Below are 16,656 nucleotides of genomic sequence, written 5' to 3'. Positions count from 1 at the left end.
AAATAAAAGCGCTTTCGAGGAATTTCCTCATCATCAGTTGAAAAAATATTAATAAAATATTTAACTTATTATTTTAAACATGATATAATATATGTAGTCAATAATTAATTAAATCTTTAATTTTAAAAACAATAAAATTTTTTTTATATACATGTTTGCGGCCAGCTACTAAATACACTGCTTTAATACAAAATTCTAAGTAATCCAAACAAATGGTGGAGGAACATCATTTAATTCATTTTTTCATTAATATTTAGTTTACAATTATTTACACTTCTAAAATAACAAAAATTCCATACTGCACTAACAAGCAACATTATTCACTTGGTAAATGCATCCCTTACAAAATTGTGGTACCACACCTTGACTAATACAAATCGCAGAGTAATACTCTGAAAATTGAAGGGTATAAAGTAAGGATAAAATCAAAATCATTTAAGAACCAATATAATAAACTAGTTCCCATTGATCACAATTGTAAAAAATTCAAAAGTTTATCAAACTTACCTGGAAATTTGTCCAGGTGCTCTCAAATGTCAGCATGCATTTTCAAGATACAAAAATACCTTATGTTTGATTCCCAAAAATATTACAAAACATTACATCCTGCTTGTTAGTTTCCTGCTCTAATTATCGGTGAATAATCATACCAGTCAGTTTAGTCTTCTTTGTTTGAGAGGGAACTGATATCTAAAATTTCTCATTCCCTGTTAGTATTAGGTAGAGGAATGGAAAAGTGAACATGGAAATGATAAATTTGTTATTTTGGTATCCTTGTTTCTTTTTTAATTTATTTCATAAATTTTCTTTCCTGAATCTAATAAGTGTTTCACTTATGCAATAATTAATATATACTGTAATATTCAGCCGGAACCAGGGCTACCCTTAAAGTGATCTATTATCTGGTATTCAGCAGAAATTGGTCCATTTTTTTGTAAAATTAAAAATTTAATTGAGTCACCTGTCTGATTTAATTACAATTGCAACCTGACATACATCATGACATACATCAATTCTTCCTACATCATGTTTACCACCGGGACGGGATTAATTATATTAATATTACAAGATTGAACCAGGTAAATTTATCTTGGTTAAATTTAATTCTGATGATACATAAAAACAATAAAGTATAGGTATGTGTGTATAGTTTTGGATAAAGACGATTACAGTGAAATAAAAGAATTTTCACTTAAAATGTCAGCGATGACCTCATTATTTTTAATGGAAAATATATATCAACAATTTTCTTTGAAAACAAAATTAATTATTCCCAGGCCAAAATGATTCTGAAAAACAGAGTGATAATGTATAAATTTTCATTATCACTTTATGTATTTCAAAAACTGCAAGAGTTCAAAATAATTTCACACAGGCAATAGTCTTATTTCTTTGAAGAATGACCCCTTCATATAAGGGCAAAATGAGGTTTCCACCTAGATGAGCATTATTCTTGTAAATATGATGTGAGCTTTTGGTGAAGAATTATTTAGTTAAATAACTCATAATTATTTAGTTAGAAGACTCAGTTCATTTTCCTGTAACGAACTGTTAATTTCCATTTTAATGCCACTAGTTTTGATGTTTATTATTAATTTATTAAGTATAAATATAATGTACTTAAATTACATTTTCATTTAAAGGAAAAAAATATTTTAGTTAAAAAAGTTTACACATACAATAAGTTTTTTTGGAAAACTGTATTCAATTTTGTAGTTTTCTCATTTTCTTAAATTCCATATTAATATATAAAGATAACAAATTACCTTCATCGTTTCCTTCAATTGGATCATCAGCATATTAATCTTCATCATCTTTCTTCTTTTTCTTGGATCTTTTATCTGTAAAATAAAATCAGATAAAAAATAAAAACAGTAAAGTAGAATTATAAAAGTATTATCATCAATCATATGATCAACAGAATTCCACAAGTAATTATTGATTCAAGAATTTTGTTACACTAACTAAATAATTTTTCGTAATAGGAAAAGTTTTTAAACATACAAGATATTTTCTACTGAAAGGAAAATTATGTGCAAAGCTTGAAATTTCACAAAGTAAATTCTCCACCTTCAATTTCTGCAAATTCAAAATTATATATCTAACAAAGTTCTAGGTTATCAAAAAACACAAATACTAACCGAAATCTTTTTTAGTACGCTTTGGGCCTCCCATCGCGATTTAAATAAAAGAAAGCTAAATTGCACAATCTTACTTCGCAACCGTAACCCAACTATGAACACATTTTAACATATTAAGATATTATTTACGTTGGCTGCCTATACATATATAATACAGCTTTTACAATTACTATCACATCTGCAGTTTACAAGAATTAGCTTTCGTTTTGTAAGACTGCAAATCACGACTACGATACAACTTTAAACTTCAACACTATCGATAGCTCTTCGAACTAAATCATTACTATCGAACTTCCAATTATTATTTTGTAAATGAAAAAAATTACTTACTAAAAAAAAATTAAAACTTTAAAATAAAATTCTACATTCCTCCACATCCGAAAAGATGAATAAAGTTTAAAAATAGAAGAAAAACTAAGACATTCTAGTAAATTAACATTAGTCAATATTTGGCATGAAAAAAGCAGTTCATAATTCGATATCTATTGCACATCACAGAATTGGAACTAACCTCAAATAATTTTCCAGAGTAACGTTGAAATTTTCAAAACGTTAGCAGGTTGTGCGGTGTTTGCTCATTCTTATTGTAATTAGATTTGCTTATTTTTTCAAAAATACTTTCTTCTTGCAGAGGGTCAGTCAGCAGATTAATTTAAGTTTAAAACACGAAACTAGCGACCTTAAGTTATTCTGATAGATCATGTATTTTAAAAATGTATAAAAGTCAAATAAATCTGTACTTAAATGCGGTACCCGAAACTATTTTGTACCGTTATTGACTGACTTATTGTTATGGCATTGACTCATAATACTTTATGTAGTAGATTATGTAAATTTAACCATTTACGATTACTTTTTAATTTAGTTCATAGACATACTAGTAAAAGTAGTTCAAGAAACGTTCTAAACTACGATGTTTTGGATATTTATACGGAAAATTTAGTTCAAGAAAATTGCAATAAATTTAATGAATTTATTTTCAAAGTATCATTAAACAAAACAAATTTAATCAATATTTTTACCAAATATTGGAATTGCCTGATCATTGTACAAAAGAAGAACTTGTTTCCAAAATAATAGATTCTTTAAGGGTTCACAATGTAAATAATACTGTTACTTGTATTAAACTATGTAAAGAAAGATCATACTGTTTACCGTATGGATTTATGTTATACTTAACAAAATTATTTGCAAAATTAGGAGAAAAAGAAGGTTTGGAATTAATGCAGTCATACCATAAGTGTTTGTATGCAAATGAGTTTAAGAAGTACTGTGGTTTTAAACACTACACAGCTCAAATGTTATGGTATTCAGGAAATTTTTCTGAATCTCTTGATATTTTAGAACAGTTATATCAGAACTGCTCAGTTAGTTTAAAGTATGAACTAAATTACATAATATATGATATCATCTCTGATGTAATAATGAAGCATGGGGAAGCTTTATTGGTTGTAATGACAAATTTTATTAAACAATTAGCTGATAAATATGATAATTATTATCCCATGGCTATTTTATGGAGATCATTACAAGAAAGTGAATGGTTTGCAGATCAGGAATTAGCAAAAAAAATATTGAATGATAATGAGGAACTTATTATTGTAATAAAGCCATTGGTACCTGTTTGGTGTGTTTCTTACATGCAGTGCCATAAAATTGATGTTGTCCGTAGACTGTGTGAAGTGTTGCTTTAACTTAATGCCATCGATCAATATTCATCTGTTCTTCATAGTCTTTTTGACTATTATTGTAGGCATACAGAATAACTTCACTAGTATATTTATATTGTCTGCCACTGCAGCTTTTATTAAAATAAATTGTAATGATAATTTTGCTCAGGCATCTCTCACTTCAACCAAGAAATTTAGTAATCTTTCATTTAATTCTAATTTCTAAATAATAATGTAGGTTACCCAAACTGGTAATCAAGGAAAAGTATATTTTCATTTGATTAGCCTACTTCATTTGTCATGAAATCTGACTTTCTTGTAACATTTCATTTTAAAATATGTTTTTTCTATGTAAAATTATGTATAAAATATGAGGAAGAGTCTAGTCCTTGATAAGCAGTGCAAGTGTATCAGTGCTTCATTAGTGGATTGATTGATGATAAATTTTCTGCTGATTGTTAGGGTTTTGGTTATTTTCAATTTTGATGAGGACATAAGGCAAATAAAATAACTTACTTTCTTGGTTTCCAATTTTTGTTAGTGGATCCAGGTCTCACTAACAGAAAGTTGTATCTAGGAATACACCATCTACACACATTTGGTACGGCATTCTTGTTACAGGCTCTTTATTGAACTGCTGATCATGAACAGTATGGTATAATTATTATATTTATGTATGACTTATAACCAGATTTCATTCACTGTTATGCACAGATTTTACTCTGCTATGGTTCAATTACTTTAATGGTCTTTGGTGTCATTATTATTGGTATGTGACCTGGTTAGTCTTTTAAAAAATTTTCACTGTTCAGGAACTTCCCAGTCACTCATATATTTGCTGTATATATGCTCACATATATAGAACATTTTTGAATACAAATTTTCTTATATTAGGCAGAAATTCATGTTGAGGTTATCTATGACATTGAATGTGTTATAATATTTCAAACGCATATTAAAATTGTATTTAATTTAAAAAAATATATAATATATACATCTTTACTGTGTCAAAGTAATCCTTCTCCAGCTTAATAATAGTTTAAGCGGCTATAGAATTGGGATAACTAGTGATTCACCTTGTACTTATTACACAATTACAGTAGTAGTATTAAAAGTAGAATGATCTGAACGGATGAAGAAATACTGGGCAGCTCGGAAGAGTAAAATAACACGCTTTTCTCAGAAAAGATTAACTAAAATTGACTTAAGTGGTCCCATGTTGCACGTAAAAGCATAATAATAATATAAATATATATCACACTAGTTATCCTAATTATATAGCCACTTAAACTATTATTAAGCTGGGGAAGGATTACTTTGACATATTAAAGGTGTATATAATATATTTTTTTTTTAATTTAAACAATTTTAATATGCGTTTGAAATATTATAACACATTTAATATCATAGGTAATCTCAACATGAATTTCTGCCTAATATAAGAAAATTTATATTCAAAAATGTTCTACAGATTTCCTAGGTTACTTTTCTATATTATATATATATATATAAAAATTACAAAACAGAATACAAAACAAATTACAAAATACAACATATAAACCACCAAAACAGTAATTAAATAAGTAACTTAGCATTATTATTAATTTCCAATAACAATTTTCGCAGTATCCCTTATCTTCAGTTTATTAAATAATATACACATCTATTACAATAAAAATATTCTTTTAATTTTCTGAAATTTTATTTGAAATTATGTTTTATATTTTGAATAATATAATAAGTATATATGTAAATTTTGATGTCCCATTATATATGTTATAATATTAAATTTGATTAACAAAGTTTCAATATTTTTAATTATTTGAGTATTCAAAAAGAAAATATATATTCTTAGTTTTAAAAATTAAGTTTAACTCATTTATTTACTCATCTATTTTTTTAAATAACACATTGGTCAGTATGTGATGAATTATTTGAATTTTTAAAAAAATTATTTATATTATATATATATATATAATACTAGATAAAAAAAATAGTGTGGGATATACAGTCTATAACATGTATTTTTTTTTATTGATGTTTGTTGATTACCCTTGAAATTTTGTTTTTAGTTTAGATATTTCTGCTGTAGTAATAATTATTTGATTTCATTAAGCATTTATTTTTTATCTGTAGAAAAATGTTGATAGAATAAAAATAAAGAGCAGTTTCTCACTGTAAATTTTGTGAGTTTTATTAAATTTTTTTTCTATCAAGATAATGTAATGCATTATCTCTCACCAGGAGTACATTGTTTTTACATATGTAGAGCACATTTAAGAACCTACAGTTCTGAGTTATTTCTCTGAATAATAATGTTCACTTTATAGTCAAACTGGCTCAGTAAAGAAGATGGTGAGAAAACCACTTCGATTTTCACTTTCCTTATTAAGCTTGGCATGGGGTTCTTGTTAATTTGGTCATGGTTATGTCAGTTTCAAGAGGGAATTAAATCTCATTAGGTCACCTACAATCTTTTTAACTAGTAATTAACCTTCTTCCTAACAATGTTTTTTTTTAAAACTAGTAAAAAGTGTACAGGTGCGTGAAAAATAAAATAAAATTTCTCCTCGATAACATTATTAATTATTACTGTTTTATTACACATTTAAACACATATAATATTTAAAAAATGTTTTAAGTTGACACTAGTTATGAATACACTATTGTAAAGTAGCTCTGAGTTAGAAAAGACTCATTTGACTTAAAAATTAGTGACCCGATTTTTACTGCCTCTATACTTTAATACAACAGCCTGTTAAGACTGACACATATTTTTTTTAATTTTAAAATACTTATACTTATTTTACAGATTCACAAAACAATTTAAAAAGATGTTCTGCTGTAGTAAAATCAGCTTTGGATCTCAATATACCACTGAAAGAATCCTATCAGAAACGCTTTTTAATATTATTAACTACTGGAAAGTTTGACAAGTCTAATCGCAAGAGCTCAACAGAAATACCCAACAGTATCAATTATCAGATAAATTTAAACTTTTAATGTTACTCGTACCTGTTTTTATGCTTAAAAAGTAGTATTTATGTAGTAAGTGGCATAACTTAAATTTTAGCAATTTAATAATTTTGTAATTGTTAAGTTTTTGTCTAATGTAAATTATTTATAAATAGCTGATACATTGTGCTGAATAACTGTGTTTTAAAAATGTTAACTGCTAATAAATCAACTATTTATTTAAATTTATTATGTTATTTATTTCATGGTATTTTTCAGGTATTTAACTACCAATTTTTTATTGTACTGAAAATTAACTAAAAGAATACTAAAACAAAAAAGATAATAATGTGTTATGTTAATTTAAGTAAATACGTATCCCTACTTTACACTTAAACACAGATTGTAAAAACAATTTTCTACTTCATTTTAATAGATGCTATTAATCCTGGGGTTTGTTTTCTAAATTTTATTTCTTTTTTGTTTTTGTTATTTGATATAATTATATACCGACTGATGTGGGATTCCACAAAAGTCAACTGTTGGTATTAGTTTTTTTTTAGGTTTTTCTGTTCTAAGTAGTTCTAAGTTATTGACATTACTATACAATTTCAGAGTTGTTTGATATTGTAACTATATAAAGGCATTTATAATAACAAACAAACTAATAATCACACAGCTCTCACTATCAGTAAATTGCATAACAATTTAGCCACACTTAAAACTTAATAAAATAAGCATTATATAATAATTATAAAAATTAAAAAAAAAAAAAACATTAAAAAATGTATTAAAAAAATTTTATTTACTCAATATCAAGGCTTAATTATAAGTTTTTTAACTACACCACTCAGTACATTATTACTAATGGATGTATAAGGTACATATCCTATGTCTGGAGGATTACAGAAAAATTTATTAAAATAGTCTTTATACGGTATCTAGGTTTTTATAAGTTTTCTTGACTACACCACTCAGCACATTATTACTAACGGATGTATAAGGTACATGTCCTGTTACACTTTCTGGAGGATTACAAAAAATTGTATTTGGTAAATAGACACATCCTTTAATTATACTATTGACTTGACTTAACATATCTTCATTAAGAGGTGTTAATAAAAACAGTTCTTCAGTCTCTTTCTTCACACCTCTTACAATACCTATTAAAAAAAAAAGAAGACAATAAAGAATACAATAGCACTGATAATTGAAAGAATATATAATAATAATAATTGTCTCGAAATACAATCTTATGATCTACAGTAGAACTGTTACACAAATTACTTTGTAATGAGTTCTATATCTTACCATCAAGAAGATGGCAAGAAAACTACAATCATCTTATAATTTTAAACAATTCTAACAAGTCATCATTAAAAAGATATTTTTAGAAAATTTCTTTTTTTAATGACAAATCAAAGTGAAGTTATTAAATAGTTTCTAAAAAAAAAAAAAAATACTTTTAATGCTTTTACAGCCAGGTGAGAATAATGATGGCAGTCAATAAAGGCCAAGACCTTTATCATTACTCTCACCTGACATCAGTTGATGTTAATGCTAGAAATCATCTTGAATTAAAATATCATTTTTATGTGTTCACATAAAAAGTAGTTGCAATACCATAAATAAGTATAAAGACATGCATATTTAAGATGCTGAATTTAATAAATTCAGTTCAGCTGATCTTAAAAAATTAATATACATAAGTTAAAATTTTAAAGGAAATGGTAATACAGTCATTATTAAAAGCTTTTTCAATTCTAAAACATGATTTGGTATGAATATCAAAATTAAAATTTTTAACTTGGCAAGAAAATGTAAATTAAATTTAAATGTTTAATTTACAGCTGTTACTTTTTCAATTTAATATAAAACATCATAATATATAATTGTAGAAATAATATCCTAGGAATTAGTATACAATAAAATAAAAAATGCAAGTCTAAACTGAATTTGTATCTCAACTGTTCAAGTATAAACAACTAGCACAAGTTATACATAATACAGTGAATAAGCCTTAATACAATCTGTTTTTTCATCATCTCATACTTTTGTTTAAATTTATAAATTTAATATTTTGCAAGTATATCCACTTTTTTGTTGACACAAATTTCAAAAATTACTATACAATCAGTAATACTATGCTTACATTACAACAAATGGCTAGCCACATCACACAATTTTATTACATTCATTACATCTAATTATATATATTCCCTTTAAGTCCTCTACATCATTTTTATTATTGTTATTCCTTAAATATTTTATATGGTTATTTGGTTTATATGCATTTTTACATTTATAATCATTATTTTTACATTAGTAATTTTTTTTTATTTGTATAAATGTATTCTAGGAAAAACTATTACTTATCTCGTTATTTTCTTGTTGTAATTTTGTAAAAATATCATGGTACTTTAAACTGTATTTTATACACTTTTCTATAATTTTATCATCAAAACCATTAAACTATTTGTTTTACTTCATCTATTTCTTTTTTGAGTTAATTTTCATCTTTTTTTTGTATAATGTACAGCTTAAAAACATCGTTTTTTTTATATTTATTAATTTTTTCTGATCATTCATTGCGAGTTTTCTATAAATTAATATTTCCTTAAAATTGTTTACATTTATTTCAATTTTGATATCTAAAAAATGTATTTTTCTGTTTTGCATGTAAATTATAAATTTTCATTATAATTATATAGACTATTTAAAATGATCAAATGTTCATTATTTATAAGTTGGATTATACAGGCTGTATCACAAAGTTCTCCTGGGACTTTCATAACCATTTCTTCTCATGAAAATAATGAAAAAAGTTCATATAAACATATGTCCTAAAATGTTTTGTTTGCAAGTTACAGCTAGTGAAAGATTTCACTCAGATTTCAGCTACCCCAGTGAAATGGAGGTCAAGGTCGTACTAAGATTTTTAGGACATTAAAACACATAATTAGTGATTCTTATGGTTTTTGACCTAAAACATCGAATAAAATAGGTCCCAAAATTGTACCCACAGTAGTTTATGAGAAATCTGGGCTGAAAACCAATAGATTAAGAAAAAAACTATTTATGTTTGATGTACTATAACTTTAAAAAAAAAATTGTAAAATATTCAATTCTGAATAAAATGGTTAAGATAAATTGAATAAAAAAGAGAATTTAGAAAAATTTTAATAGAAACAGTACGCTAGACCAAAGTGCATTATACATACTAGTAGTTTATAATAAATGTTCAAAAAGGAGTCCGCCACTATCAACACATTTCTTAGCAGTCATCTGTACCGCTTTTGTTGATTTTTTTTGTACTTCAGGTCTGCCCTTACGTTGCTCAGCCGCATCCATAATGCAGACAATTAATTCCTCACAAGAATGTATTTTTGTCTTATATGTAATATTTTTCATCCATTCCCAGACACAAAAATCTAAAGGTGTTAGATCAGATGATCTTCGTGGGCAGGAATGTGAACCTCCACAACCGATCCATTTCTCAGGAAATTTTTTTTTTTTTCTTTTTGTTAGTGGGCGAAAAACACCTGGGCGTTATCATCGCCCGGTAGATATTAGTAAAAGGGTAAAATAACTCCGAAATAATAAACTATACAAGGTGTAAACATAATATTAATCATATAATAAAAATTTACTAAAACAAGCCAAGAAGGCAAAATAAAACTCAAAACCAATACCATACACAAAGTTGATAAAATATAAAAGTTAAAATAATAGATTAAAGAAAGTATATAAAACTTACCTAACTCCGACGGGTTGTGCAAAAATCCCCTCCCCGGATAGTAAAATTAAATTCATAGAACCACAAACCAAATTGAAAATAAAGGTTAAAATTAAAAAAAAACTCTCCTTACAGAAAAATATATGAGCATATTAAATCCTTTGCAGTAACCTGGTACTATGCAAAAAGAGAAACACCTGTTCCAAAACCCTGCTGCTATCATTGCACAAGATATCACGGAAGATATCACCTAAACTGACGACGCAACGCCGCATAACATAGGCAATCCACGGAGAATGTGGTGCACAGTCATGCGGCAGTTGCATCGTGTGCACAGGGAAATTATGATTTAAGTGAGTAACAACACAAAAGTGGGGAGGTGTGTCATCATGTTAGAAGTATACTTTGCATCTCAACACTAGAGGAACATCTTTCAACCAGCTGTGGCAATTATTCTTGAAGGAAAGGCAAGTAGAACCTAAGCATTTATGTGGCCAGGTAATATAAACGGTCCAAACAGCTGATTGTGAAGAAGGCCGCACCACACATTGACACTAAATTGGTGTTGTAAATTACCTTCTACCATTTCATGAGGATTAACTCCTGCCCATGTACGCTCATTGCATAAGTTGTTGACACCATCTTAAGTGAAATTTGTCTCGGTAAACAAAATATATTTGTAGAGTTGTCGATCTGTATTTCACCAGTTAAAGTACTCCAAGCGAAGCGGATCATCTTCTGGGTGTAGATGTTGAACTTATGTTAAGGAAAAAACTTGTTCAAGTGTCCTCCAAACCATTGAATGCAGAACTCCAATTTGCTTAGAGACAATGTGTACTGACACCTGGACTGCGCTGAATTGCATCAATAATAATTTCACCAATACAGCATTGTGTTAAGACAGATCGTTTGTAGCTGATAGGAGTACTCAGTAGTGAATCTGTTTTGGGAAGATGCAAAAGTCACACAATTGTTTTGGGATCTGGATTTGCCAAATATAATTGGAAATTATATTTCCAATATAATTTTGTGTTTGTTAGTCATAAAAAACTACTGCAGATACAGTTCTGGGACCTATTTTATTCAATTTCTCAGGTCAAAAACCATTAGAAATCACTAGTTCTGTCCCTTAATGTTCTAAGAATTTCAATAAGACCTCATTTCACCAATATGGATGTAGGGTGATATTTAAGAATGGTACAAGCTATATACTGCATTTCTGAGAGGTATTTGTTAACAGAAAGAAATGGGGGAGTTCTAAATAGGTTAAAAAAATTTGCATTATAGTGGGTTTTTAATTTTTGTCCACCATCTTGGATCCACTGCATTGAATCAAACTTAATTTTTTTTTAAATAGGAAAGTGGACTATGACACGATTTTGATTTAAAATTTTACAAAAAAAAAAGAAAAGAGAAGCCAATGGTGAAGCCAGTTTTTCTGCTGATACCTTTGTTAAAGTAATAAGCATTCAAAGCTGCAATGATGAAAAAATTGTTAATAATAAAACAAGATAAAACGTGCAGCATGAACAATTTTATTGCATTTTACATTCATAATGCAATCAATAATGAACTTTAAACAGTGCTATAACATTGATAATAATATGCAATAACTAATTATTAACAACGCAACATAAATTAAATGGCTATATAAACTGACATTATTTTCTAATTAAAAATTAACATCCAGTGTTAATATCAGATGATATTTGTTACTTATCGTAAATAAACAAACCAGTTGCAAATACTCGCTTAAAAAAATGTATTACAAATTTAGTTGGGTAAATCAGCTTTTTTTTTTGAAGAGATGAAAAACAATTTTAAAAAATCATTACCCATAAAAAAATATAAAATTTAAATACACCCAATTATCCGTCTCGGATAACAGCAATATTAAAATAAATAACAAAAAAAAAACACGGCAAAAACAATATTAAATTCTACGTAATATACTGATCTGTTGGAAAATAACATCCCAGTCTAAAATTTCCTTATCATTGCCCAGGATTTGTCAAATGTTTCTGGGTAGTTTATATTTACAATGCAAGGACGCATTACATATGCAATCCACAAGAATGTGGTGCACAGTCAAGCAGCTGTCACATTATATGCATAATGGGCATTTTCTCCTGAAATCAAAAACTCATGAGTAACTTACATATGTCCTAACTGCAATCGGCAGAGGAGCAGTTCCTCACGGCAAACTTTTCTGCATGAGGAGTCACATGGCAGCATATATCTTTTATATGTCAAAGTTTGTTATCAATAAATAAAGAACATGAAACAGGTAGCTGCACGCATTTAGTAATATTGTTGATGGCTGTAGTAAACAAGGCGGCACTTAATATACTTCCTTGAGGCACTTCATTCTCCAAGGCGACGCTATCCAACCAAGATTCATAAACACCGAGAGTTCAGTCATTTAAGAAACCCCTAAAAGCAAGCATATTGCCCTTAACTCCAAATTCTTTAAGGGTGTTAGAATACCACATCACCAGGTCGTGTCGTATGCCTTCCTGATATCAAAGATGATAGCGACGAGGCGCTGGCGGAGTAGAAAACCAATTTGAATAGCTGCTTCCAGTGACTCTAAATGGTCAATAGAAAATCTTCCTTGGCAGAAACCACACTGTTCTGAAGATAAAAAGCCATGGCTCTCTAAATACCATGTAAGCCTGCAATTCACCATTCTCTCCATCACTTGGCATAAAACACTTGTCGAGGAAATAAGGAGATAGCTTGAGGGGTATGCTTTGTATTTACCAGGTTTAAGTACTGATATAACAATGGCTTTTAAACAGACTGAAGGGAAGACTTGCGTGGAGAATAAACCATTATAAATATCCAATAGGTATTGTAGTGCCGAGTAAGGAAGGTGTGACAGCAGCATACTGAGACAAATGTTGTCAGGTCCAGGGGAGATGTATAATTTGTAAATATTTTTAAAAATGTAACAGAATTTTTAACAAGTTAATAAAAAGGAATCATACCAAAACCAAGACACAAATTTCTTCGATCATCTTCACTAGCTTTATGGCAAAGAGCAACCAGATTTCCATTCATTACATCCAAAATATCTTCTTTTGTCAAATTCTCATTCAAAACTCCAATATGAAGATTAGCAATACTAACCCTGCACAAAAATAAACAATATTAATAAATAAAATATACTGCAAGACATACTCTACAATTATACTATAGACAGGTAAATATTAAATTTGTAAATGAATTATCCAAATACAATCTAAAATTCTAAATCAGCAGTATTACTTATAGATGTTATAAGTATAAAGATCTTATAATTTAAAAATTTACATATTTTAAACAGATTATAGTCAAGGTAACAAAAATTTTTTTATGAAAGGTATCAAGATATGAGTACACAGGTTGAATTCTTTATAACAAAATCACCAGGACCGCTATGATCCTTTCGTTATACATTTAATTATGTAGTAGCAAATCTTAAAAAATAACCAAGCAAAATGAAATTTTTGATTTATTTAAATGATACCAGTACAACATTAAGGAAAACTCATTACAGACAAAACAGAAATTAGTGAATCATTGTCCGCTGTTAAAAAAATCTGTAATCTTTTATTGCAATGCCTTTTAAGTTTCATCATTTAAAATGAAAATTTGAATGAAATTAACATTTTGAAAAATATTTTCAGAACATCTGGTAACAAAGTGAGAATATTTATTTATTAAACGTGTGTTTACATCAATCGGAGACAATTTTATTTATCGTCTTCATTTTCACTGCTTTCTGAATCACAAGCTACTAAAACTGAAACAGATGTAGCAGAAATAGGCTTTATGTTCTCTACAACTTCTTTGTCACTTATTTCATTTGCAACATAATTTCATTTCATCCATGCCAAAATAGTCCTGGAATGTCACTGATTTTTGAATAAGAGCTAAAGAATTCACTGCTGAATCCTGCAAGACCCTCCCTTTCAGGACTATCATCTTCAACGTAAGGTTCATCAAGGTTGCTATTTGTGCAGTCAAATATTTTTGATTTTCCCCAACATTTTTTACGGTCAATTCTTTTACCAGCGACCACGAATCTGAAATCATTTTGCAAGCGTGTTTGACATTTATTTTTTCATTTGAATTTGAATCTATACAGAGTAGTATTTTCTTTCGATCTGTACTGTACTTTTAAATACCCAGATCAAGTGGTTGTAAAACAACGGTGCAGTTTGCAGGAGAAAATTCAACATGAACATTTTCTAATCTGGTTGTAACATTATAAGCAGAGCAAATATTTACAAAAAGGAGGATTTTTCTTTTTTCCTGTTTCATCTTAATGTCCAGCTCTACTAGCCGATCGTTAAAATTGGACTGGGTTATCCATGCACATTTATTGGCGCAATAATTGCACGGTAGTGACTGGATGTTTTTAAAACAGCAGGGTTTCAAAGATTTACAGATTACTAACAGTATCAAGTTCTCATTGCCGGTAGCACTGCAGCAGAAAAATGCTGTGATACGTCCCTCCCTTACATTTTTCTCCTTCGACCATTAGTGCACAACATGAAAGCAATTGAAAAAATATACCTGCTTCATTCACATTACAAATATTCTTCAGATTGTATAACTTTATGATTTCTTTTATTTCTCCACTTCTCATTCGTTTACATTGGACATAGGAACAGCCACTTCCTCACCACAACCATTTTTCAAGCAATCCCCCCCACCCCCCATATCTATCTCGAAATTAATTCAGCCATCTCACAATGGCCTGAAATTCATCATAACCTAACAGTTTTGCAAAACCTAAAGCTTTTTCACAACTATATTTCCATTTACGGTCACGTTTTGGGACCTAAGCTCAACAAACCACATGTCCAAATCAACAGCTTTGTCCAAATCATCATATAAAGCTGTACGCATTTTTTTCTTTCACAAGCTAAGGCTATGTTAGATGATTCATCTTGTATTTTTTTGCAGCCTTTAATATTGCTGATAAAGTTGATGGAGCTATTCTGAAATCTTTTGCTACTTCAATTTTTTTCCTACTTGAATCAACATTCTTAAGCATTTCTAATTTTTCTTTGACAATAAACTGATGTCTTTTATCTGATTTTTTCTCCATCTTAATTTAAACTGAATTCAAATTACAATTAAAGTAAATTTTCAATTTACTTAATTTTCGATAAAAGCAGTTATACAGTTTCGAAAACCACAATGCAGATACCCAAAACAATACTGTACATTAAAACACAACAAACAATAGCCAAACGAAATAACTCAAAGCTGTGCACCAGCGTGATGAAAGACATCAATCAACTAACCGAACTGTACATTAATTTCACAGTTCTAAACTTGTCATAGGGCCGGGAGATAAACCAATGGCACCGTCTGCTTCTGGTGACTCATTCATATTATAGTATTCCATAATTCCACAGAAAGGTAGTTATTAGAAAAATAGCACTTCTTAACAATGCATATCAGTTAGTCTAGTTTCTTGAATAATGTTGTTTCTACTAAAAAGAAAGTAGTCTGTAGCAGTTAAATTTTAAGACCTAGGTAACCATTTTGTCACGAAACGAGAAATGAAGTTTCCAGGAAGCATATCAGAATATTTATGTTTCTCAAGAAGTATTGCTGTGGAACCAAATTTCACTGTGAATCTCATTTGGCATCTCTATCATGATAAGCATTTATTGGCTCACTCTTAAAGTAATAGTTATGGGGTGTGGTCACCTTTTTTGAAAAAGTACGGACTAAAAATCCCAAATGAAGATATATCACACCAATAGTAACTTTGGTATTATGTAGCAGTTGTCTTAGATTTGCATCATTTTAATAATGAAAATTTTATTATTAATACCACTTTGAACATGATTGTCTTTAAAAAACGTCAGCATTCATATCAGAATTTCATTAAACCAAGCACAGAATTGTAATTGCGCTTCTTTATCAGTATCAAAAGGTTTATGATAAAATTAAATGTTAATTTCAAGATTGAAATTGGAGGTCACAGTGTAAAATATACCAAACCCTTCTGAGTGATATGTTTAAAGAAGGTGAGAATGATGCTTACAAGACAAGCTGGATTTTGAAAAACACTGCCTTAACTTCTTTAAATTACCTGGGATATGTACATAATCTTTGTAAACCGCCAATAAATTTATCACAAACATTA

At 28.6% G+C, this 16,656-nt stretch overlaps 1 protein-coding gene, 1 long non-coding RNA gene and 1 pseudogene across 3 annotated transcripts in view; 1 reads left to right on the top strand and 2 right to left on the bottom strand.

Annotated features, from left to right (window-relative positions):
• LOC142320789 (general transcription and DNA repair factor IIH helicase/translocase subunit XPB-like) overlaps positions 1 to 2,190 on the bottom strand; it is a 52,476-nt pseudogene extending 50,286 nt beyond the window's left edge.
• A 1,628-nt stretch (positions 2,191 to 3,818) lies between these two features.
• Positions 3,819 to 7,011, top strand: LOC142321338 (uncharacterized). Its single transcript, XR_012755600.1, has 2 exons — positions 3,819 to 3,890; positions 6,624 to 7,011. It is a non-coding gene; the product is annotated as an uncharacterized LOC142321338 (long non-coding RNA).
• Positions 7,012 to 7,552: 541 nt separating this feature from the next.
• LOC142321337 (uncharacterized) overlaps positions 7,553 to 16,656 on the bottom strand; it is a 37,683-nt gene continuing 28,579 nt past the window's right edge. For both annotated transcript variants that reach the window (XM_075359332.1, XM_075359334.1), the window contains 2 exons: positions 13,493 to 13,635; positions 7,553 to 7,929 (listed from right to left, as the gene is read on the bottom strand). In XM_075359332.1, the coding sequence (XP_075215447.1) occupies positions 7,697 to 7,929; positions 13,493 to 13,635 (376 nt within the window). In that variant the 3' untranslated portion in view covers positions 7,553 to 7,696. The remainder of the gene's footprint in view (positions 7,930 to 13,492; positions 13,636 to 16,656) is intronic.

This window comes from Lycorma delicatula, chromosome 3 (assembly GCF_047948215.1).
Source record: "Lycorma delicatula isolate Av1 chromosome 3, ASM4794821v1, whole genome shotgun sequence".
In the NCBI taxonomy this organism is placed as follows: Eukaryota; Metazoa; Arthropoda; class Insecta; order Hemiptera; family Fulgoridae; genus Lycorma; species Lycorma delicatula.
Note: the sequence above shows the minus strand (reverse complement) of the source record. Positions and strands in the feature narration are given on the sequence as shown.